The sequence below is a fragment of the Ovis canadensis genome, chromosome 11, assembly GCF_042477335.2.
Source record: "Ovis canadensis isolate MfBH-ARS-UI-01 breed Bighorn chromosome 11, ARS-UI_OviCan_v2, whole genome shotgun sequence".
NCBI lineage: Eukaryota > Metazoa > Chordata > Mammalia > Artiodactyla > Bovidae > Ovis > Ovis canadensis.
The window spans coordinates 68,519,637-68,544,895 of record NC_091255.1 but is presented as its reverse complement, the minus strand read 5'-3'; the positions used below and the strand labels follow the sequence as shown (position 1 = coordinate 68,544,895).

General features: G+C 45.6%; 1 protein-coding gene and 1 long non-coding RNA gene across 5 annotated transcripts in view; one reads left to right on the top strand and one right to left on the bottom strand.

The window, feature by feature from the left end:
* Positions 1-5,626, top strand: part of KCNJ16 (potassium inwardly rectifying channel subfamily J member 16) — a 68,660-nt gene extending 63,034 nt beyond the window's left edge. For 2 of the 4 annotated variants that reach the window (XM_069542230.1, XM_069542231.1), the window contains exons 2-3: positions 1,857-2,006; positions 2,788-5,626. In XM_069542230.1, coding sequence (XP_069398331.1) covers positions 2,887-4,149 — 1,263 coding nt within the window. In that variant the 5' untranslated portion in view covers positions 1,857-2,006; positions 2,788-2,886 and the 3' untranslated portion in view covers positions 4,150-5,626. The remainder of the gene's footprint in view (positions 1-1,856; positions 2,007-2,787) is intronic. The other 2 variants (XM_069542232.1, XM_069542229.1) reach the window with 1 other exon arrangement.
* An 18,196-nt stretch (positions 5,627-23,822) lies between these two features.
* Positions 23,823-24,994, bottom strand: LOC138414565 (uncharacterized). The gene is made up of 2 exons (XR_011246890.1): positions 24,916-24,994; positions 23,823-24,011 (listed from the first exon to the last, which is right to left on the bottom strand). It is a non-coding gene; the product is annotated as an uncharacterized lncRNA (long non-coding RNA).
* Positions 24,995-25,259: the final 265 nt, after the last annotated feature.

Here is a 25,259-nt window from a genome sequence, read left to right as displayed (position 1 = left end):
GAAATGAATGATCAGGATAATAAACCACAGTAGAAGACCTGATGGTTTCGGGAACAGAATTCTCACAGCTGTTAACTTGTATCCCTGACATTGTTACATTATGCAGAAATAATTTTTCCACAGATTCACATTTGCTCACTTGTAGCTTGTATTAATTGAAACTTCATTCACCAATTAGCATACTGTGGAAGGTATTTTTAAAAAGGGCTTGTTTATAACAGTTGTTGGCACTACTGAAACTCCGAGCGATGCCAAGTAAATGCCATTTCAAAGGAAAAACTCTCTCCCTCTGGCAGCAGGAAAGAGCAGAGTGTCTCACAGCGGCTCTCAATTTACGACTCCCACGATGGGTGCAGCTCCCTGGAAGGAACTGGGTTAGAAGGGAGCATGGATGAAGAGAAGAGCCCTGTCTCTGAACTGGCTTCTTCATCTGCAGTCCTGCGGGCCTCTGATGAGACTGTCGCATTCTCACGGCTCCAAGGATCAGAGGAGGGAGTAGGAACTGGCAACCTCGAATAGCTTCCTGTTTGTAAGATGTCCATGCGAGGCACATCAGACAAATCTACACAGAACCCCGTATCCTGTGGGCAACCTTTGTGGAAATATATATATATTTTTAATTTAAATGTATTTTTAATTGGAGGATAACTGCTTTGCAATATTGTGTTGGTTTCAGCCGTATCTCAGCATGAATTGGCCGTAGGTACACACATGACTCTCCTTCCGGAACTCCCCTCCCACCTCCAGCCCCAGCTCACCCTCTAGGTTGTCACAAGGCATGGGGTATCTTACCTTCAACATTTCAGGATGTGTTTGCTCAGCCATGGGCCATATCCTGAAAGTATGTGGCTGTCTCCCCAAAATGCAGTTGAAGAGCTGACCAAAGACACGTGACTAGTCAAGGCAGATCTGAAGGCTGATGGATCAAGCGGCCAGAAGCAGACGGATGGACGGGGAGAACTTGGACATGCCTCCCAGGACATTTTGGCTGTAGACAGAGTGTCCATCCTCACAATGGGCCACCAGACAAAGTGCTTATTGTAAAGTGGGCCTGGTCCCTGGAGAAGAAAAATGATGCCTGTTGACTTGGGAGGGGGGGGGGGTGGATTAACTCGTTCCTCCCTTCCATAGTGGATAAATACTTGGTGATTAATCTCTTTGGTTGGTTTCCAGGTGGAGGTGTCTCAATGTCTAGAATAGTATTTATTCCTGTGAAATTTTTTATGCAGTCCAGCAACAGGATCCTCTAGTGCAACGTCTCCCCCTTCCTCCACTCTCCCTTACCTGGCACAGGTAGATGATGTGGAAAACAGGTTCTAGAAACTCCTGAACATTAGCCCTGGGCCCCAGGGACTTGGCGTTTTTGGCAGAGAAATAACTAAAGACCATTCAATATTGAATTATCCAAACTTACTTTCAGACTTGAGCTGGAAAGCCGTTGACCTATATTGAAGATGCTGAAAGCAATAATAACTGTATGTATCAATATAACTTGATCTTTTAAAGACCGAATGAATTTGGAGGGAGGAAAACGCCTTTGCTCAGGCAGGGGTGTGAAAACCTTAGGAACACGGTGAAGAGCCGGGGGAGAGGGCCCAACCACGGCACGCTCCCTTTAAGAGGGAAGCAAGAGGAGCGGCCTTGGCAAATCTTCGGCTTCTATTCAGAAAGAGAAGAGCTTCCAGTGTCAGAGGAAAAAAGGAAAGAAAGACAGTAGAAGGAAAAAAAAAAAAAAAGGATGGATGTTTTGAAACAAAGGCAGGAGCAATTTTATACTTTATTGAAAGCTTACCTGGGAGTGGTTTTAACTTCTCCAGGGTTAAGAAAGATTTTTTTTTTTCTCCTCTCAAAACTAGAGGAGCTAGGGTAAAGGAGTTGAGTCTGAAATAGCATCCTTGTCAGTTCTGTTCTGTCCTGGGAAGCACACAAGGAAGAAATACCTCCGTGGAAGAGAGAGGAGGCTGCATACGCAGAAGGCAAGGGACCCTCTATGAGACAAGCTGTATGTAAGTTACGTTGTAACAGTAGCATAGAAACCCCTCTTTTCTTAAGTTACTTTTTACTGGAGCACAGTTGCTTCACATTGCTGTGTTAGATTCTACTGTCCAGCAGAAGGAATCAGTCACAGGTGTACACATATCCTCTCCCTTCTGGCTGCCTTCCCCCTCAGGTCACTACAGTGCATTGGGCAGAGTTCCCTGTGCTATACAATGTGATCATCAGTTATCTATTTTATAATATTTTATACACCATAGCAATTGCCTATATGCGTCAACCCCAGTCTCCCAACTCCTCCCTGCTCACCAACCTTTGGAACATAGAAACTCTTAATTGCCTCCTTTTTCTAAGGAAAACCATCTGACTTAAACAGAAAGCCTCTAAGATGGCTGGACAAATACCTGAATTCTATTCTGCCTTTTTACATTACAGATTGTTTGCTTTCTAAATGTCCTCCGGCCAGAAGCGTCTACAAAATGAAGACAAATTTTTTTCTTCTTTTTTTAACGTTGGGTCAGCAGAGGCCGTGAGGCCTCGTTTGGGATAATCACAGTGTTTGCTGAAGCCTTATGCATGTATAAAAATGTTATTTTCTCTAATTGCATATTTTGGTCCTGTAATGACGGAGCTGGATTCTAAACTGAAATGAGTGATCGATACTTAATGTCTCTGCCGTTCAGATGAAGTCTGAGCTGTTTCAGACGGCATCAAATTGCTTCGAATTGGGCCAATTGCTCTAAAGACGGAAATTGAAAGCTAAAGAAGCGTGTGGAATTTTCTGTTTTTCAGATTTGAAGTGAAAAAACCCAAGCTCGCAAATAGCCGCGCTCCTAGGACCCTTGCTTCCCCAGCGGTCGCCCGGATACACCCCCAAGGGCACTGGAGAGCATGAGCTACTACGGCAGCAGCTACCCCATCGTCAGCGTGGACCCCAGGGGCCCGGGGTACGCCCCGGAGCACCTTCTGGCCGAGAAGCGCGGAGCGAGGAGGCGCCTGCTGCACAAGGACGGCAGCTGCAACGTGTACTTCAGGCACATTTCCGGGGAGTGGGGCAGCTACGTGGCGGACATCTTCACCACGCTCGTGGACACCAAGTGGCGCCACATGTTCGTGATCTTCTCGCTGTCCTACGTCCTCTCCTGGCTGACCTTCGGCCTGGTCTTCTGGCTCATAGCCTTCCAGCACGGCGACCTGCAGGACGGCGGCCCGGACGCCGCGCCCTGCGTGGACAACGTCCGCTCCTTCACCGCGGCGTTCCTCTTCTCCCTGGAGACCCAGACCACCATCGGCTACGGCTACCGCTGCGTCACCGAGGAGTGCCCGCTGGCCGTGCTCGCGGTCATCCTGCAGTCCGTCCTGAGCTGCGTCATCAACACCTTCATCATCGGCGCGGCCCTGGCCAAGATGGCCACGGCCCGGAAGCGGGCGCAGACCATCCGGTTCAGCTCCTTCGCGCTGGTGGGCATGCGCGACGGCAGGCTCTGCCTCACGTGGCGCATCGGGGACTTCCGCCCCAACCACGTGGTGGAGGGCACGGTCCGCGCGCAGCTGCTGCGCTACGCGGAGGACGGCGAGGGGCGCGTGACCATGCTCTTCAAGGACCTGCGGCTGCTCAACGACCAGATCATCCTCGTCACCCCCGTGACCGTCGTGCACGAGATCGACCGCGACAGCCCCCTCTACGCGCTCGACCGGAAGGCCGTGGCCAGGGACAACTTTGAGATCCTGGTGACGTTCATCTACACCGGGGACTCCACCGGGACGTCCCACCAGTCCCGGAGCTCGTACGTCCCCCGGGAAATCCTCTGGGGCCACAGGTTTCACGACGTCCTGGAAGTGAAGCGGAAGTACTACAAAGTGAACTGCCTGCAGTTCGAGGGCAGCGCGGAGGTCTACGCCCCCTTCTGCAGCGCCAAGCAGCTCGACTGGAAAGACCAGCAGCTCCACGGCGTGGAGAAGGCCCCGCCCGTGCGAGCATCTGCCCCGCCCGACGCCAAGGTCAGAAGAAGGTCGTTCAGCGCCGTGGCCATTGTCAGCAGCTCGGAAAACCCAGAGGAGACCACCCCCTCTGCCCCCGAGGAATGTAAGGAAGCCCCGTACCAGAAGGCCCTGCTGACTTTAAATAGGATTTCCGTGGAATCCCAAATGTAGTCCTGAATCTTAACTGTGACGGCTACCTACCACCCAGCGTTTCTTTCTCTCTAGCCAATCACCGTAAGGCAAGTAGTTATATATAAACAGAGCTTTTGAAGAATGTGACACCTATCTTTGATGGTGATGAAAGATGAATAGAGCAGGTTAAGCTTGATAAAAGATATCTAAACATTACATTATATACAATTGTTTAATTTTTTTTTTTTGGCTAGCAACTATTGTATTTAGGGAGGCTACCAAGAAGCCTAATTGATTAATTTAAATTTCATCTCTTTTAATTATTCCATACACTTGTATTATCAGTTGGAAGTATACTATTTCAGTAATAAGGAACAAAGATAGGCTACAAGGACAAATAATAATAGAGAGTAGAAAGGAAAATAGCACGGACCATAAAATGTTAAACATATCCAAATTGATAGTGTAATGAGCTGCCTATAAAAACCTTATGTCTTATAATCAAGATGTGCAAGGAGAGCCTTCAGAAACTTGTGGCGTTGAGCTGTTTCACTGTGAACTCACCCGACCCGTTTGAGTCATCGTGTTTACCCCTCCCAGGGTCTTGGTATCAGCTGGCAGAGAATGTGTCTATAAGAAGTAACCTATCACCAAATTCTGACGGGCCTATGTGCCACTTGCCAGGGAATGATCAAAGAGGGCTAGCAGTTACTATTTATCTCATCCGTAAGGCAGAAGAAACGTTGGCATTACTTTTCAGAGAGAGATTTCTCTCGCAAACGCCCTGGGTGATTGACTCTAAGGAGTGGCTCTATGTGGAACAGCAGAAGTAAGGCAACCACGAGTCTTGTCAGGTCGGTGACGAGGGGGCTTCTTCCACCCACCTGCACCCACCTTCTCTGAGGACAGGAGGACAGACTGGGAGCGCAGAGGTGGGGTGAAGCGTTGGAGAGCCATAAACAGTCTCAGACTCTCCGAGAGAAAGCATGTCTTGAAAGACTGGAGCTCTGGTTACACATGGGATAGGGCCTTTTTTATGTCTATTTTTTGGGCAGTTGGGTGGGGCGTTAGGAGGTGGAGAGACTGTGAGGAGATAAGTCTTTATTTTTGCCTACGAGCAATTATGTGTATTTTCTATCTCGGTCACTTTAGAAAGCAGAAACAACTTAAACTCTGGATTTTAAGAGACCCTCCTTGGAACTTGGAACCGTCATTTAAATGAAGGATTTTGTGAAATATAATTAAGGTGAATCACCTTAATTTTGAATGCACATTTTGAAGCAGATCAGCTAAGTGCTTCGGAATTGCTTAAATTGTAGGGCAGGAGATAAATGTGTACACTCTATTTCCATGTTAAGAGATGTTGATCATGATTACTTTAAACACAAACCTGATCACCTAGGAATGAAGAGTCACTCTAAGCTTTATCAACTGAAGAATTATCAGCTACCTTCAGAATTATCTGTGTGATTTTTTTCCATTGTTGCTAAGCTGACATTAAATATATGCCACAGTTCTCTTTTTGTTTATTTTATATAAATATAAATATGTATACACATAGTTTTTGCTTTTTTCTGGAAAACTCCCCCCTCTCTTTAAATTAAAGCACATAAGTAAATTTTACTGAATCAGAGTACCAGATTACCAATGGAAGTAAAATATATGGGTACATAAGCTATTTTTCTTTTGTTTTCTTTTCCTCCCTCCCTTCCTTCTCTCCTTTTCCTCCTTCTTTCTTTTGCCTATGAGCAATAAAGTCATTTTATAAATGCATGCATGCAAATCTTTTATTCCTGCTGTTGTATGGATAAAAGCTCTCTGAAGGTCACAGGTTGCAAAATTGTCCTGGAGCTTGATGTCAGAGAGCAAAATCATGCAATTTATTTTTCTCATCTTGCTTCAGAAATGCAAAATCCATTTTTTAAATTGCACATGCCCTATCGAGTTGGATTTCAGAGTGGCAATTACTCAGCCAAATTAGAGTACTGCCATCTACCAAGTAGAAAACCACCTCCAAAACAATGAGCAGACTTGCCCCTCTCCCCCTTTATAGCTTGCTTCACACCAGGCTAGTTCCGTTCACTTTACTTTCCGGATGCTGCCTGTCCTGATTTTGCATGGATGTCCAATAAATACATTCTGTCCAGCAAATCCTCTTACCCAGATTAGATGTATTAATATGACCAGCATCCTGTGTAATACATATCTCTCATTTTCTGTTTAGATTGATAACACACTTTAATGCCCCAATGAGTTGCTGCTACTGCTGCTAAGTCGCTTCAGTCATGTCTGACTCTGTGCTACCCCGTGGACTGCAGCCTACCTGGCTCCTCCGTCCATGGGATTTTCCAGGCAAGAGTACTAGAGTGGGTTGCCATTGCCTTCTCCTGTAGCCCGAATGAGTTACTTTATCATAAAGATCTTAAAGTTTACGATCTTTATCATAAAGCCCCAATAAGTTACTTTATGATAAAGATCTTAAAATTGTGTAAAAAGTGTGTGCCTAGGCTGGTGGGAACTCTGTGGATGTGGTCAGCACTGGGACAAGGCACCAAACATGAGATTCCTGTTCCTTCGAATTAGGATGTGTGCAGAATTAGAAACCATTTTTATGGGTTTCTAACAGCTTGCAGAACAGCTCTATTCAAATGAATGGTTAAGTGCTCCTGTAAGCATGAAAGAAATCAGTCTTCAAAATAGCATTTCTAGTTTGAAACACTCTGTCAATGATGAGAATTTTCTTTTTTCTGGCATGCCTCTTCCCCTAAAAAAAATGACATTATTCAGTAGACCTAATTAGACAGAAAATAGATCGTGGCATCAAGGCTCTGCTGTCGTATGCATCTCAGCCTGGGAGGAGGGAACACAGGAGGAGAGAAAGAAAAGCTCTTTCCTGTACCGCCGACTAGGTGCTTTCTGCAGATGCGCTTAATCCCCACACAAAAACAGTGGCGTGGGTATTTTCAATTTCTACATCATCAAATATCTCATTCTTGACTACTTCTTGACTGACAAATTCCTAACTGGGATAACCAAGTGCCTAGGTTAAAACAAAATTCCAACTGCGTTTCCCAGTCTCTCTTGCAGTCGAGGGTGGGATGGAGGGCGTGCTTCTGTGACGTAGTTCTGGTTCCTGAGAGGTCAGCAGGACTCTCTGATTGTGACCTTTGAGAAAGCTCACTGGGACTTCCCTGGCCATCCAGTGGTCAGGACTTTGCCTTCCAGCACAGGGTTCTGCAGGTTCAATCCCTGGTCAGGGAGAGTCAAGGCCAAAAAAAGAAATAAATAAACTTAAAAAAGATGCACTATTGTCACAAATTCACTAAAAACTTAAAAATGGTCCACATCAAAAGAAAATCTTAAAAAAAACACAGATAGCTTTTTGCCTGTGTCTGTCTTAGCTGTCAAGTGCCCTGTCTCCCTCGTGCATTCATCCTCCTCACCCGGACCTCAGTCGTGGTAGCTGGCGCTCCTGTAGCCGTCTCCTGAGCATGAGGATCAGGGATATTCCTTACAAGGGAAACTGGCCAAGTAGGAAAGTGTGTGAGCCTAGATAGCACACCTCCGGACTTGTGTAGAGATGACAATAAATGCAATTTCTGAGAGTAATTTTAAAGGAAATCAACCTTTAATATTCGCTGGAAAGACAGACGCTGAAGCTGAAGCTCCAACACTTTGGTCACCTGATTTAAAGAGTCAACTCATTCGAAAAGACCCTAGTGCTGGGAAAGATTGGAGGCAGGAGGAGGAGGGGGCGACAGAGGATGAGATGGTTAGATGGCATCACTGACCTGATGGACATGAGTTTGAGCAAGCTCCGGGAGATAGTGAAGGATAGGGAAGCCTGGTGTGCTGCAGTCCATGGGGTCACAAAAAGTCGGGTACAGCTGAGTGACTGAATGACTATGCAACTCAGAGTAAGCCACAGATCTAGAGGGACGGGCTTCCCTGGTGACGCAGATGGTGAAGAGTCTGCCTGCAATGCAGGATACCTGGGTTCCATCCCAGGTCAGGAAGATGTCCCGGAGAAGGAAATGGCAACCGACTCTAGTGTTCTTGCCTGGAGCATTCCATAGACACAGGAGCCTGGCGGGTTACAGTTTATGGGGTCGCAAAGAGTTGGACATGACTGAGCAACTCACATGAGAGGGAATTCTCCAGGAAGCAAAGGCTCGGAAGGAAAAATAAATCGGATGTACAAGTTACATCCAACTTGAACTTGGAGATGACCTTTGATGGAGTGGGTCTTTGTGGAAACCACAGATTTTCTGGAAGGGTTGAGGAAACGCCACTATGATTGTTAAACAAATACAGAAGGATTGTTCTGGGCCTGGGATGCCCCGGAGACACCGAGGACTAAGTGACCTCGATGGGAGAGTGAGCCTGGCTCTGGTGGGCTGCCCTTCCTCCCCTTCTGCCCCTCCTGCAGATTAGGTTCTGCGTTTGAATGGGGCCCTCACTAGGGCTGTTGAAATCTATGGAGACCCAGGCTGGCAAGTGCTGTGCAGCTTGGGCAGAAAAGCAAAACTCCCCCAAGGCCGTGTTTAAGAATCCTCGGCAAAAACGAACGAGAACCTCTGTATAGCGTAGGAAGCTCCCCTTACTGCTCTGCAGTGACCCGAACAGGAAAGCGGTCCAAAAGGGACGGGATATATGGATATAGACATATGTGTGTGTGTAGATATGGGTATAGTTGATTCATTTTGCTGTGCAGTAGAAACTAACACGGCTTTGTAAAGCAATGGTACACCAATACAAATTTAATTTAAAAAAGAGCTCCTGGCAAGGTCAGACTGCATAAATTCATCTACATGAACTCTAAGTATATATACCAAGAAACCCAGACCCTGGTTTTAAATATTTTATTTCGTTTCTTCAGAGTTGGCCAGGATATGTGTCAAGCGGATTCTCTGGACCACTCTTATTTAAATGATCAGGCACTCATTCTGTTCAGTTTAAAATATTCTACTAGTTCCATCTATTATAAGCACTGATTCTTCTGTTTCAAATGTTCTGCAAGACATGTATATAAACACCTGGGCTTTTTTTTGTTTGTTTTAAACTTTTAATTTTGATTAGGGCATAGCCAATTAACAATAGCGATAGTTTCAGGTGGACAGTGAAGGGACTCAGCCATGCATACACGTATAGCCCTTCTCCCCCAAGCTCCCCTCCCATCCAGGCTGCCACATAACACTGAGCAGAGTTCCCTGTGCTGGACAGCTGGTCCCTGTTGGTTCTGCATTTTAAACAGAGCAGCGTGTCCATGTCCATCCCAAACTCCCTAACTATCCTTTATCCCCAGCAACCATAAGCTCCTTCTCTAAGTCTCCGAGTCTGCTCCTGTTTTCTAAGTCAGCTCATTTGTATCATTTCTAGATTCTGCACATAAGGGGTGTCAGATGACACTTCTTCTCCATCTGACTTCACGCAGTAGGATGATCTCTAGGTCCATCCATGTTGCTGAAAATGGCATTATTTCATTCTTTCCAGTGGCTGAGCGATTGTCTGTACGACGTCTTATTTATCCATTCGTCTGTCAATGGATATTTAGGTTTCTTCCGTGTTGTACAGCGCTGCATTGAACACTGGGGTATGTGTACCTTTTTGGATCATGTTTTTCTCTGGATGTATGCCCAGGAGTCCCCAGAACTTTTTTAAAAGGAAGCTTCACCTGTGGACTTTTGGAATCCCCACCTCTACACCTGGGGCACTCTAAATCACACGGTATTAGCTGTTCAGTCCTGTCCGACTCTTTACAACCCCATGGACTGTAGCCTGCCAGGCTCCTCTGTCCGTGGGATTCTCCAGGCAAAAATACTGGAGTGGGTTGCCATTTCCTCTTCCAGGGGATCTTCCCGACCCAGGGATTGAACCCAGATGTCTTGCATTGCAGGCAGATTCTTTACCATCTGAGCCACCAGGGAAGCCGGCTAAATCACAAAACCCTGCCCCAATCCTACACTGGCTGTGACCAACCTCTTTCTGTCCTTTTACTTTCACTTTTAAGGGAACGGGATGCAAACCCTTGGGTCCTACACACAGAAGGCAGGGAGGAATCACACAGCCCGACAGCCGAGGCTGCAGGGAGGCGCTTGGCAAATTCTCTGTGAAGGCCTCCGGGGAGGGCAGAGCTTTAAAAATAAAAGTTAGTAACTGGGACGCAGTTCAGATCCAAGTGTGGGCAGAGTGCAAGCCCGGCGGCCTCCAGGGACGCTCTCCCAAAGAGACGACATCTTCCTGCAGCTCGGACACCATCGTTTGCCTGCATCCCTGCATCGCTTCGGGAGCTTTTCTGCAGTAAGAGAAACCCCATGTCGGAGAGAATTCGCAGGCTCCTTTTTCACGGCTATTAGTTTACTAAAGCAACTTCATGCAGTCCTCTGAGGGCGGTGTGGTTGGGTCATGAGATCTGGCTGGGGGCAAACAACGTCTTGCTCCATCAGGTCGCCCCGGTTCCTTTCCTCCGGGGATATCCAGGCTTGCGGTCTGGGATCTTTTGTGCCAAGTCGGGAGACTTAAGTCAACATGGCTGAATATTTCAAAGTTTCAATAGACTCTGAGTTGCTGAGCACCTACCAGGGAACATTTAAAGTTAAATAAACGCTTGCTGTTTGGTCTCACTGATCCACTTCATTTGCTAAATACTGCAAAGTAAAAGAACAGTGGATCTAGAGTCTGTCTGTTATCCCAAGAAAAAGCCGCTGGACTGAGATTGAGAGGCTTCTCAATAATTAAGGTAACCCGAGCTGGGTGATCTCTGCTGTCAAGCTCTTGATGGAAGCTCTGGAGAGTTTGCCGGCCACAGAGAGACAGGTTAATCATTTAAAGTTTTCAGCAAGCCCGGTGGATGAAAACCCAAACAGATAGATTAAGTCTTGCTAAATTACGCAGCCAAAGAATGCTTTTTCCTCTGTTCTCTCATTTACCGCTGGGGCCTATAAAAGCTTCTTAATCACGAGCTAAGTAACTTGAACTTGAAACAGAAACAGTCCCCAGAGGTTCAGACCCTGCAAAAACGTCTTTACAGAGACTGATCAGAAAGCTTCCAATTTCCACGTAAAATACTTGAGTCACGTGTGCTGCACACTGTGGTTCAAGGCTCTTTATTTGAATTAGAAGCACATGTTGGAGATCAGTTATTCACTGCGCACTGTGCTGCCCGTTGATTGCATCTGATACCAGCTTGCCTGGGAAGGCAGGCTGGCCACGGGGCAGGGCTAAGGCAAGAGGGGAGCCTCTGCCAGCCACTGCCGATTCCAGACTCAAGGGCTTCTAAAATACTAGAGGGACCTCAGCTTATCGAGTCAGTATCCATCTTACGTAGGAGGAAAAGTCAAGTTCTCTTATAGAGATGAAACCATGGAAGCACAGCCGAAAAAAACCCGCAAATACCGAGGACCAGTGCCCTCCACAATCCTCAGAGGCGATGGTTGGTCCTGATGCTGCTGGAGGCTGAGACATTTCCTTCTGTAATCATTCAACCGGAGAAGCAATCCTTTTGCTATCTCTGTTAAATGTTGATGTTGTTGTAAGTCACGTCCAACTCTTTGTGACCCCATGCACTATAGCCCACCAGGTTCCTGTATCCGTGGGGTTCTCCAGGCAAGAAGACTGGAGTGGGTTGCCATTCCTCCTCCAGGGGATCTTCCCGACCCAGGGATCCAACCTGGGTCTCCTGCATTGTAGGCTGATGCTTCACCATCTGAGCCACCAGGGAAGCCCCCAGGTCTGAAAGTGAACTATTATAACCCAGATAAGCCTCCGTGAATTGAACTTGGAGAAACTTGGTCTGTGATGGGCTGGTGGGCGCCGGGAATGTGCAGAGCCCCCAGGGGACTGGCAACCACACTTGAGGGGCCAGGCAGGTGTTCTTCTCTAAGCTGTGACAGCCTGTGTGGGGGATCATGGACTTTCAATCAGATGGACGTGGGCTCAGAGTCCAGGTGTACCCCGTGCCGCCTCTGTGAACTTGGGTAACTCCCTCTTTGTCGCTGAGCCTCCCTTTCTCCGTGAGTATAAATAGATATGATGCTACTGACCTTGTGGGGTAGCTGTGAACAATTTATCAGGATCCTCACACACACATACCCTGATAACCTCTTCACATGTGTGTGTGTGTGTGTGTGCATGTGTGTTCAAAGACACACACATGCACACAACTCTGTGGCTTATAGGAGTTGCTCGGTCAACGGATATTCTGTTTTTCTCCACATACCTCCCTCACAGGAGCATGTTTCAAAGGCACTTGAAAGTGAAAGCATTGTTGGCTGTGAGATTATACTGTTTTAGTAAGGATCACAAAATAATTTTTTCCCTAAATATTCATGCTTTCATTGTGACGTGTAGGTTGATGGCTGAGGTCAACTTTCTGAATGTGTTCTCTTCCAGCTCCCCACAGTAATTGGTTTTAGTCCCATCACTGCCACTAACAAAGCTGTGCAATTTAGGGAGATTACTCAACCTCCCTGGTTCACTGTTTCCAGACATTTCTCGTTTGAAGTTTGCTTTATATTTTTTCATCATTCTTTGAAGCCACAAGACATGATGATTGTCCCCTCACTCTACTTTTACCCTTGATTTTTTGTTTGTTTGTTTCTTGGGGGTTTTTATGCTTTTTTCATTGATGTGTGTATTTGACTACAATTATTTCTATTTTATAATTGCTGAACTATCTCAGTTTAAAAATTGAGAAAAATTCCTCATTCATGTTATTTTCTGCTTCTTTTCAAATCTTTCCTTAATGACTAGCTAACTATGATGTAATTGAATATTCTTCATGATAATCAATAACTCGTTAGCAATAGTAATATCTGTTGAACTTAGTTTGCGGATCTCACATTACTGTACTTTTTAAAACTGGACTTACTTGAAATGGCAAAAGTTCAGGCATTTAAAATGACACATCTGAATTCATAAAAAAATGAAATATTGCTTTTGCAATTACAAAGGCCGGAAGTGAGTAGTGGCATAAAAAACGTAGTCACTAAAATAGAGCACTGTGATTCTGATGAGGGCAGCCTGAATTTATAACTGACAAAGGGCATCAAATATGCTACTAAGTTTTGAGATGCTAAATGCTTGATTGATGGAAGCTGGGGGCAACGTTCCCCAAGGATGCTGTCGGCCCTTTGTGTTATTATTCAGAGGCGCATCTGCAGACCGGTGACTTGTGCAGTGAATGACTTGGGCAACTGCACCTGGATAGCCTGAGTTTCATTTCCATGTGGGAAAAAGTGGCTGCTTTTTTCAATATGCTCCCAATGAGTACATAGCTGCCTATGATTGCCCCGCCTAGATTCCCAGACCCCAGTCGTCTTCTGGTCCCTGAGCTCTGAGGAGAGATGGTCTAATCTCAGTTCCAATTATAAAATCAACGGACAGCACATTGCAGTGTTTTGGAGTTTCTTTCCAGCATTCCATCTGGCGTGGAACCCAGAGAGATAGCAGTTTATGAAGAGCAAATCTGGACCCCAACTGTAAACCAAAGTTTCCAAAATGGCTTTTTCATTCTTACATTATAAATAAACATCAGAGTAGGCATGAAAGACTAAACCCTTGAGAGCTGCATTAGATTCATCAAACAGCATAAGGCATGGTTTATCCGTCTCCAGAAATGTAACTTGCTACTATCCAGGCTGCCAGGCTTTGTTTTTTTTTAAAGTTACTTCTTCTTTGTTTTAAATTTTATTTATTTGTTTATTTTTGGCCGTGCTGGGTCTTAGTTGCTCCACGGGCTTTCCTCTAGCTGTGATGAGAGGGGGCTCCTCTCTAGTTGTGGTGGTGGGCTTCTCGCTGCGGTGGCCCCTCTTGTTGCAGAGCACGGGCTCTGGGGCTCTCAGGCTTCAGTACTTATGGCACGTGGGCTCAGTAGTTTGGCTCCCGGCCTCAAGAGCACAGGCTCAGTACTTACGGCGCGCAAGCTTGGTTGCTCCGTGGCATCTACGATCTTCCCAAATCAGGGACCGAATCCGGGTCCCCTGAATTGGCAGGCGGAGTCTTTACCGCTGAGCTGCCAGGGAAACCCAGCTGTCTCAGTCAACAAAGGGTCTGCATACCTACTTGTGCAAACTGGGGACTCCTAGGGTTGGGGATTGGAAGAAAGCAAAATATCCGATTGTGGCAGGCAGAGGGAAGAAGGTTAAAAACAGAAACAAAAGCTCCTTCTCGTTTCACCAGAGGCTAGGGCCATGTGTTGGTCTTGAGGCACATAGTAATGATAATGATAACTGCGGCGTTAATAATAGCAATTATGTCACAGCCTCCAGTAATTGCCGCTCTACCAGGAGGCTGAGGGTTTTTGGTCCCCACTGCGCCACCTTGTGGTGACAAGAGGACCCATGCTTTTTCCCGTGAAGTAAATCCGTTGCGCGTTTATTTCCCCCCACGGCTAAGGGATGACATTTGGAAGCGTAGCTTGGGAAGCACGTTGCCAGTGAAGCCTAGAAACAAAATCTCATGGGCATCGCTCAAGTCAAGCATCGCACAGGCGTAAAAGGAACAAATTTAACAGTGGTCTAAGGATGAGTTCCCCGGGCCAGGTTTTCCCTCTGCTATCTAGGCATGGATTTTACAAACTAGATGAAATCAGGGTTCATTTAGATGTCATTCTCAATTTACGAATACAGACCTGGAAGTCTGGGTCATCTCCATGGAGAATCTAACAAATAATTTAGCACTCTATTTATAGCATGAGACAGTAGCCAGCCATTTAGGGATCAATGACCAATACTGTATTAGTATACCTGGAAACGTTTTTAAGAAACTTGGTTTTAGTAACATGAGTACAGATTTGCTTTTATACATACATACATATATATATATATATATATATATAATCAGAGATTTGCTGTGTAAATAGATATCTCATCTCAACTTTTTATGCATTTCAAAAAGTTGTGATATTGATTTAAAGGATTTTTCCGTTTTCTGAATTCCATGTGAGGCCGCATCCGGATGTGAGAAATAGTTACTGCCTTCTCACACAGCGACTAAGCGATGCATCTTGTCCTCAGTTCGGGTGTGGACTGGCCACGGTTCCTCGTTGTTAGCGCTTGCTTTAAGCATGTAGTGTTTTATCAGGGACGAAGGGAGCAGAACAAAGTGGAGCTCCAGCCATCCTCTCACCGTAAACAGCGTGTGTGTGGAGAGTGAGAGAGCGGAGCGGACTCTCAGAGCATCCGCAGATGCGGAACGGAGTGGAGCAGGCGCGCCGCCCTGCTCGCGAGGGCTCCCAGCCCCTCCATCCCTCCCTCGGCCCGCCTCCTCCTCCCCGCGTCTGTGAACTTCTCTGTCTCCATCTCTCGTCGTCTGGGTCTCTCCTCCCGGCCTTCCTGGGCATCTCTTGTCTCACTCTCTAATTCACATACCTGAGACCTAGAAGGGGGGCGGGTCTGGCATCGAAGCCCGGCTCGCTGGGTCACTAGCAGGGCGCCCGCTGGCCAACTTCAGCCACCCCTCAGCCTCCCAGGGGACCTGCTCCCAGGACCCCCCGGCTGCCAAAACCGACCGACGCTCAAGCTCCTCACATCACAGAGCAGAGCACGGGCCGCCCTCCACCTCCGTGGACCCCACGTCCCCTCGCGTACCCTGAGGACGGGCTGCCCCTGTGGGTGTGGAAACAGCAGGCACAAAGGCAGACGGTGCTCAGGCTCAGACACAGTTTCTTTATCTGTGGAAGGGCCATGAGAGTTCTCGCCTCGTCCAGGTGTAGGGACAACTAAGTGGTGGGTTCCATGCAAAGGCACTCAGACAGTAGCACACAGGGACGCTGGTCGGACCTTGGAGGCGCCTCTATGCTCATACTCTGAATGAGGCATCTCTTCTCCGTATTCAAATCGCTGCCATTGAAAGACACTGCAATGCTGCCTCATTCAGGAGTGTAAAGACACCACGAATTACAGATGCACCTCATAGAAGTTTAAAACTGTCTATCCATCCATCTCTCTGTCCCATCTCTCTCTCTCTATCATCAATCAATCATCCACGTAGCTATCTGTCCATCCATCTATCAGTTCTGTCTAGTGATCGATCCGTCTACCTATCTGTCTACTTTCCAGGTCTAGAATTATTGCAGCCAGTGAGATAAGAGTTTTCAGTCACAGTACCTGATTTTTCTGAAAGTCATTAATTCATGGCTTCCCACATTGAGTGTTTATCTTGTGTCTGGTCATTCACAGACACTGTGAAGGCAACTAACCAGAAAAATAATCTTGCTCTTTTGGAAGAACTACCTAGTGGGAGAAACAGGAAATAAAGAAACAATTTAAGGTCAGGCATAGTTAAGGGCCATGCAAAAAAATAAAGGTGTGTATTCCTGCAAAGACTGGGGGATGTCATTTTAGGTAGGGCCATTGGGGAAGGCATCTCAGTTGAAGCAATGTTTTCTCAGAAGCCTAGAATAGAGAAAACAATCCCAGTGGATCCCTGGGGAAATAGAATTCCAAACCAGTGCAAAAACGCTAGAGCAGAAACAAGGTTGAGAACCTGGGGGTAGCAGCAAGAATGAAGAGCTCAGTTTTGCGTTCCAGATAGCTCTCTGATTCTCAGGGGGGAACAGTCGGTAGGAGGTTGTGTATCCATGAGTCTGGAGTTGGGGGAGAAGGTCAGAGCTGAGGGCATACACCCAGATGCCTCTGCGTGGATCTGTAGGGAGAGGTTCAGGCTTGCAAGAGCTCTCCCAAAGGCTGGATAGAGGGTGGGGAACAGGGTCCCAGAGCCAGGGACGCTGAAATATTGGGAGCCAGAGACACAGCGGACACCCATTCAAGGGGCATGAGAAAGAGCCGTCCAAGAGGTCTCAGAAAAGACGGAGAAGAGTGGTGACTGAAGAGCCAAGCAGAGAAAAGGAAGCGATAAGAGGCTGGCTGTGGATGCGGCTTAGACCCCAGGGGTGAGAGGACAGAGTCGCCCCCGGACTTGAGCACCTGCCTGGAGTCAACACCTGACTCGAGGAGGTTCAGCAGAGAACAAGGGGTGAGAGATGAAGGACCGCACTGGAAAAATCTTGATGGAAAGGGGAGAAGGTCAGGGGGAGAGTCAATGCTGGAGGGAAAGGCAGGGTCAAGGCAAGCTTTCCGCTGTGTCTTTCTTCCTTTTGTTTGCGGGAGGTCGTTGAGCATGTTTACGAGCAGATGGGAAGGATCTTGTAGAGAGGAAAAAACAGATGATGTAGGAGAGAGAGGAGATAATTAAAGAATTGGAGTCCTTGACTAGATGGGAAGGGAGTGGCAGCTAGACTACAGGTGGAGGGCGGGCGGCTCGGGAACCAGAGGCACAGGCTGGGAGGCCACGAATCCAGGTCCAGGGGCGGGGCGGGCTTCATGCTCGGCCAGAGGGAGCGGCTGATGGCAAAGACATCCTCTTCTCTGTTTCCCTTTATTTTCCAGGGTGATGGCAAGCCAGAAGATCAGATGAAAGGGAAAGTTATTAGAGATTTGAGTGGAGATCAAAAATCAATACTCTGGCCACCTGATGCGAAGAGCTGACTCTTTTGAAAAAACCCTGGTGCTGGGAAAGATTGAGGGCAGGAGGAGAAGGGGACAACAGAGGATGAGATGGTTGGATGGCATCACTGACTCAATGGGCCTGAGTTTGAATAAACTCCGGGAGCTGGTGATGGACAGGGAAGCCTGTTTTATGGCAGTCAATGGGGTGGTAAAGAGTCAGACAGGACTGCACAACTGAACTAGCTGAATTGAGAAAATCCTCATCTCATACACCACCGGTGTGAATGGACTAGGAAAATAGAATAGGATTGAGAGTGGCCCCAAAGTCCCTTCTAAGGTTCAGTTCAGTTCAGTTCAGTCGCTCAGTCGTGTCCGACTCTTTGTGACCCCATGAATCGCAGCACGCCAGGCCTCCCTGTCCATCACCAACTCCCAGAGTTCACTCAAACTCAAATCCATTGAGTCGGTGATGCCATCCAGCCATCTCATCCTCTATTGTCCCCTTCTCCTCCTGCCCTCAATTCCTCCCAGCACCAGAATCTTTTCCAATGAGTCAACTCTTCACGTGAGGTGGCCAAAGTACTGGAGCTTCAGCCTCAGCATCAGTCCTTCCAAAGAACACCCAAGACTGATCTCCTTTAGAATGGACTGGTTGGATCTCCTTGCAGTCCATGGGACTCTCAAGAGTCTTCTCCAACACCACAGTTCAAATGCATCAATTCTTTGGTGCTCAGCCTTCTTCACAGTCCAACTCTCACATCCATACATGACCACAGGAAAAACCATAGCCTTGACTAGACGGACCTTTGTTGGCAAAGTAATATCTCTGCTTTTCAATATGCTGTCTAGGTTGGTCATAACTTTCCTTCCAAGGAGTAAGCGTCTTTTAATTTCATGGCTGCAATCACCATCTGCAGTGATTTTGGAGCCCCCCAAAATAAAGTCTGACACTGTTTCCACTGTTTCCCTGTTTATTCCCTTGAAGTGATGGGACCGGATGCCATTATCTTCGATTTCTGAATGTTGAGCTTTAAGCCAACTTTTTCACTCTCCTCTTTCACTCTCATCAAGAGGCTTTTTAGTTCCTCTTCACTTTCTGCCATAAGGCTGGTGTCATCTGCATATCTGTTTTCATTGATATTTCTCCTGCCAATCTTGATTCCAGCTTGTGCTTCTTCCAGCCCAGTGTTTCTCATGATGTACTCTCCATATAAGTTAAATAAGCAGGGTGACAATATACAACCTTGATGTCCTCCTTTTCCTATTTGGAACCAGTCTGTTGTTCCATGTCCAGTTCTAACTATTGCTTCCTGACCTGCATATAGGTTTCTCAAGAGGCTGGTCAGGTGGTCTGGTATTCCCATCTCTTTCAGAATGTTCCACAGTTTATTGTGATCCACACAGTCAAAAGCTTTGATATAGTCAATAAAGCAGAAATAGATGTTTTTCTGGAAATCTCTTCCTTTTCCCATGATCCAGTGGATGTTGGCAATTTGATCTTTGGTTCCTCTGCCCTTTCTAAAACCAGCTTGAATATCTGGAAGTTCACAGTTCACGTACCGCTGAAGCCTGGCTTGGAGAATTTTGAGCATTACTTTACTAGCGTGTGAGATGAGTGCAATTGTGCGGTAGTTTGAGCATTCTTTGACATTGCCTTTCTTTGGGATTAGAATGAAAACTGACCTTTTCCAGTCCTGTGGCCACTGCTGAGTTTTCCAAATTTGCTGTCATGTTGAGTGCAGCACTTTCACAGCATCATCTTTCAGGATTTGAAACAGCTCCACTGGAATTCCATCACCTCCACTAGCTTTGTTCATAGGGATGCTTCCTAAGGCCCACTTGACTTCACATTCCAGGATGTCTGGCTCTAGATGAGTGATCACACCATTGTGATTATCTGGGTCATGAAGATCTTTTTTGTACAGTTCTTCTAAGGTTAGTGATCATATATTCAGAGTAACACCAGCCAGTCTGATTGTATATTTCTTCATCTAGAACATTTATCATCAAGCTGAGTTCCTAAGAATTTATCCATATAAAAGTCCAGCTTTCCAAATTCATGTGCTTTCTTTTTGGAGGGGTGCATGAGAGTGGTAAAGAGTGTGCCTGCCGTTGCAGGAGATGCAAGAGATGAGAGTTTGATCCCTGGGTCAGGAAGATTCGGTGGAGAAGGAAATGGCAGCCCACTCCAATATCTTTGCCTGGAGAAGCCCATGGACAGAGGCGCCTAGTGGGCTATAGTCCATGGCATAGCAGAGAGTTGGACACATCTGAGTGACTGGCCACGCGCATATACACTTACATGATTCAATAACAGAGAAAACGGAGCTGATCAGCTATTGACACATGGACTCCAGCATTTAGAAATTAGCGCTAGATCACCATTTTGGCTCAAGAAGAACATCTGACCACACCCACCTGTCCATGGGATTTCCCAGGCCAGAACACTGCAGTGGGTTGTCTTTCCCTCCTCCAGGGGATTTTCCCCTCCCAGAGATCGAACCCACGTTTCTTGTGTCTCATTGAGAGGCAGATTCTTTACCTCTAGCACCGCCTGTGAAGTCCTGTGGCTGCTATAGGCTTCCTTCCCATCCACCCACCTTCCTTTCCATAGCCAGTTTTTGGGGGGAGGGGCAGGGAGAAATCATCATAGCTTTGTTGCTGCCTTCATTTGGGATATATTCTTTGATATCCTTTTGTTTCTTTCTTCTCTCTTGTGTGTGTGTGTGTGTGTGTGTGTGCACACATCAGTCGCTTAGTCATGTCCAACTCTTCAAGACCCCATGGATGTAGTCCACCAGGCTCCCCTGTCCATGGGATTCTCCAGGCAACAATACTGAAGCGGGTCGCCATGCCTTTTCCAGGGGTTCTTCCTGATGCAGGGATCAAACCCAGGTCTCCTGCACTGCACGTGGATTCTTTACCGTCTCAACCACCAGGGAAGCCCTAATTTTTTAAACTAAACGTTTTACTTTGTATTGGAATATAGCCGATTAACAACGCTGTGATAGCTTCATGTGGCCAACCAAGGCAGTTAGCCGCACACACACATACTTCCTGCCCTGAACCCCCCTCCATCCAGGCTGCCACATGACACTGAGCAGAGCCCCCTGTGCTCTACAGTAGGAATATCCTTTTAAAACAAAGTTTTTGTTTTTTTAAAAAATGCGACTTCTAAGTTTATTTTTCACACTTTTAAAATTTCCCCTTATAGAGCACACAGTCAAATGTTAAAATCGAATGGGGCTATTTGCAACCCATTTATTAGAACATAAAAGCTAAATAAGTTCATTGAAAGTGTTCTAAGGAGAGAGTGATGGAGTCAGGTCTGATAATAGGCTTTTCTGAGAATAAATGAGACAGTTGTAAAGCCATGCTTGAGTGTATATCAGTGTATAGGTGACCGTATTGATTCCTGGGGCATGCACAATGTGTTATCTTAATGAAATTCTATTTTAATGTATATTTCGTGGTTATTGTAAATTTACTTGTGATGTTTGAATGAGGGACATGTTTAGCTTTAGCTTACAGTAAAGGGCCTTCTCAGGTGCCCTATTGGTAAAGAATCCGCCTGCCAGTGCAGGAGACACAGGAGACATGGGTCAATCCCTGGGTCAGGAAGATCCCCTGGAGGAGGAAATGGCAGCCCACTCCAGTATTCTTGCCTGGAGAATCTCATGGACAGAGGAGCCTGCCGGGCTACAGTCCACGGGGTCACCAAGTCACATGCAACTGAGCCTCTGGGTATACACACACACACAAATTGCCATTTACTGGGACACTAAAATAAATCATTGATTTTTGTTCTTTATCACACTCTACAGACAACAAAGTTTTCCAAAAATTTGCTGGTGTGCTTGTTTACAAAGGAAACACTCTCAAAAACATCCTTTTTGTGCTCTGATTACTTGCAATGATGGTTGCCAGACTACTTAGTCTTTTTAAGAGTGCGTATGGAGGAAATCCATATTCCTGTAAGACCATTGTGTTGAAGAGACACAAGATCAGTGTTTGTAAACTCGTGTGCAAAATTAAGAAAGAAAGTAGTATCCCTAAGTTAGTATTTTCTATACTGAAAACTATGATAAGAATATTAATTATAGTAACACCTCTAGATCAACCTTCAGAGATCATCAGCTTAAAGTAACGGCAAAAACAAAGAGAAGAAATAGTATAGTTAAGCCATATTGACTCTCAGAACTGAGACTACCCAGTTCACGGAGAACTAAGGTAATGACTCATATTTTTATTATAACCATTTAAAGGATATGACTTCCGGGGGACTTAAATCCATGCAGGCATTTTAAAAACTGACTATAACAATTTTATTTCTGGTAGATCAAATTGGTAAGAGATCCAATAAAGTACAATTTATGCCATTTTAGTTTGACCAAAGAGATCATAGAAAAATAACTCTAGACAGAACTTTGCTCAACTCCTTCTTCAGGGTTAAAAAGAGAATTAATTTGCCATGAAATTTTGAATGAATATTTAACCCCAATGATCACTCAGATACCTCTTTCAAGTAAAATATTTTGATGTTAAATGTAATGGATTCGGGGGGAATCCTGTATTAAGGTAATTCATATTATCATTTTCATTTCATTAGAGTAGATTCTGGAACTCAAAATTTCATTAGGATGGAATGAGTTGCCTTTATTTCAATATTTGATGGATTTTCTTCCTAGATTTCCTCATGACATGCAGCCATTTATTACATTTAAAATCTCATCATCTTCCTCTTTGATTTTTTCCCCTCTGTTATGTTTCTCTGCAATTGACTCCTAGCAGCAGTTATTAAAAATCTACCCATCTATACCACACAATCTGAACAGCAAATTGTTCGATATGGAAGTATAGCCATTAATCCTACTATGTAATTGTGTTATAAAAAATATATTGTCTGCCTATCAGAAACAAGCTCACTGGAAATCAGTATTTTCAGGAAGATTTTCACATGTTAGGATCTGATTTACAGGGTCTGCCTATGGGTTTAGCATTTCATGTTGTCAATAATGAAACAAAAAAATGAAAGAACAGGGGTAGGGGATTCATGATGAAATGGGCAGCAGTTTCTCTTCCTCTTAAAGAAAACATTGAAATGAGCAGAAGTCCAAAAACCCTTATGTCTTCAATATTGAGCTTTTGATATTAAAGGAAATTTAACTCTTACCCAACAGGTTAAATTAGACTTGTAGGCACATTCAGTGGACTCAGGGAGAAGAGACCAAACCTCAAGTAATTCCTAGAAATATTGAGGAGGAATAAGTTTTTAGGTGACTTTGCACTTCAGTTCCTAGAGGAAATGTACCAGAATTTGCAAAACAATCCAATTTATTCAATTATTTGTAGTTTTGGATGTTTTTCAATCACTACACACTGTTAATTGCAACATTTAATGATCGCTAATGAGGTCGAATTAAAAATTGGTTGGATTGAAGCAACCCAAAGGTAAATAATTACCTGGTGGTTTCACAGACTCCCAGACCCCTTTATAGCAGGGGTCCCCAACCTCCAGGCCACGGACTGGTACCACCTGTGAGACCAGAGTGGCATTAGATCAGAAATCACGTGCACAATAAATGAACCATCCAGAAACCATCCTGCACCCCTGCCCACCCCCCATCCTTGAAAAAAAACGTCTTTCGTGAAACCAGTCCCCCTTGCAAAAACTGCTTCATAGAACAGCACAAAGTAAAAGTAAAAGTCTAGCTACAGATTTGCAAAAATCAAGAAAATTAGCAATGTTGAAAAATAGGTCAAAACGTATTCAATCTCTGTGGAATCAATTTTGTTTTTTAAAAAATTCTGTTTTTTTTTTAATAATGTGGACCTTTTTTTTTTTTTTTAACAGTCATTACTGGATTTCTTACCCTACAGTTCGTGCTTTATGGTTTGTCTGTGGTTTTCTTGGCCATAACCATGTGGGATCTTAGCTTCCAGACCAGGGACAGAACCCTCGCCTGCTGCACTGACAGGTCTTGAAGTCTTAACCACTGCCCTGCCAGGGAAGCCCCTCTGTGGAATCAGTTTTGACAGTCATTGCTTTTAAGGCTTGATATTAACTTTAATTCTATTTTACAAATCCACTTGGAAGCCACTTAATTGTAATATGTAAGTTAATTTGATCAAGATATATCAATGATAATTAGTTTGAACAGAAAAATGTGATGGTTGAAAACATATGTCACCAGCGTTAGATAGTTAATCCGAAAATAAATCTACAAATATTTCATCTTCACTTTAACAAGAAGGCCTCAACGGTCAAACAAACCCTCCAGTTACATTTATTCAGCCTAGAATCAGAGGGGTGGGAATAGCATACCTGTCTTTCCAACTCAGCATGGTCTTAGCCCGGGCCAGTGGTCAGCAGACTTTTCCCACTCAAGGGCCTAATAGTGAGCAGTTTCGGCTTTGTGGGCCACATATGATCTCTGTCTCATCCACTCAACTCTGTGTTACAGCAGAAACAATCAGAGACATTACGTAAGCAAGCAGGCATGGCTCTGTTTCCACACAACGTTATAAACCCAGAAATTGGAATTTTATGAAATATGCAAGGGTCAGACTTCCCAAGTGGTACAGTGGATGGGAATCTGCCTGCCAATGCAGGGGACACGGGGTCAATCCCTGGCCCGGGAAGGTCTAGGTAACTGACTCAGCAATTAAAGCCCGTGTGCCGCAACCACTGGGCCTGTGCCCTGGAGCCCCCCAGCCTAGAACCTGCGCTCTGCGGCCAAAGAGGAATCTGCGTGCTGCTGTGACTGGTAGCCCCCTGCTCGCTGCACCTAGAGAAAGCCTGTGTGCAGCAACAAGGGCCCAGCACACACGCACATCAAGCACCACAAACTCGTCTTTTCCCCCTACTATTTAAGGGCATGAAAATACTCTAAGCTCACAGGCTGCATAGACCACGAGCCACATCTGGTCTGCGGGCTCTGGTTTGCAGATCCCTGTTCTATGACCACGGAAAGGATGAGCCTCTTGATTTAAAATATTAGACAGACCCAGGTTTCAGAGAATAGCGTTATTTCCTACAGGTCTTCTAATATAAGGGTATTCTCGTAACAAGTGTGAATCGCTGCTCTGGGTCATTTTCTTGCTGCAGATAATTTCCCATGAAAAATGTTCAAACTTATATTGTTTCTCATGAACAAAAGAAGGAGGATATGCTTGGGAGAAAACTCATTTCAGGGTTGGCCTTGTCTGGCGCCAGGGAAGTCCCTCCATAAAAGAATTTTGGAAGAATTGTGTTTTTTTTTTTCCACACAGCACTGTATTTATGGAGCTCCATCATTTATGAAACAGACTCCTGTTTCTTTAAGACTCTTGTCACAGAAAGCAGAAGAGCAGTCACCTGGACAGTGGGCCTGTGACTCTCGGGAACCCTAGGACTCTTCCTGCAGCGCCCACGGCTGGGGCATCAGTGGTGCCCACCCTCTGGGCTCTGTCTCCATCCCGAGCATCTGACCACAAGGACCACGCTCACGTGGTCCTGACCTCTTTGCCTCTGGCCCCGGGGGAGTCTGTTGACTTGGCTGTTGTTGTCAGAAGAATTGGTTTTTAAAGAGAAACCTTCCAGTGATGTTATCTCTGTGTATGTTCTCCTGGGTTGCTACTTTTTCCCATCTTAATTCAATTCATGGAGAACTTCTAAGACTGAATTCTCTTGAATCAATTATATTCAAAAGTTCCCAAGAG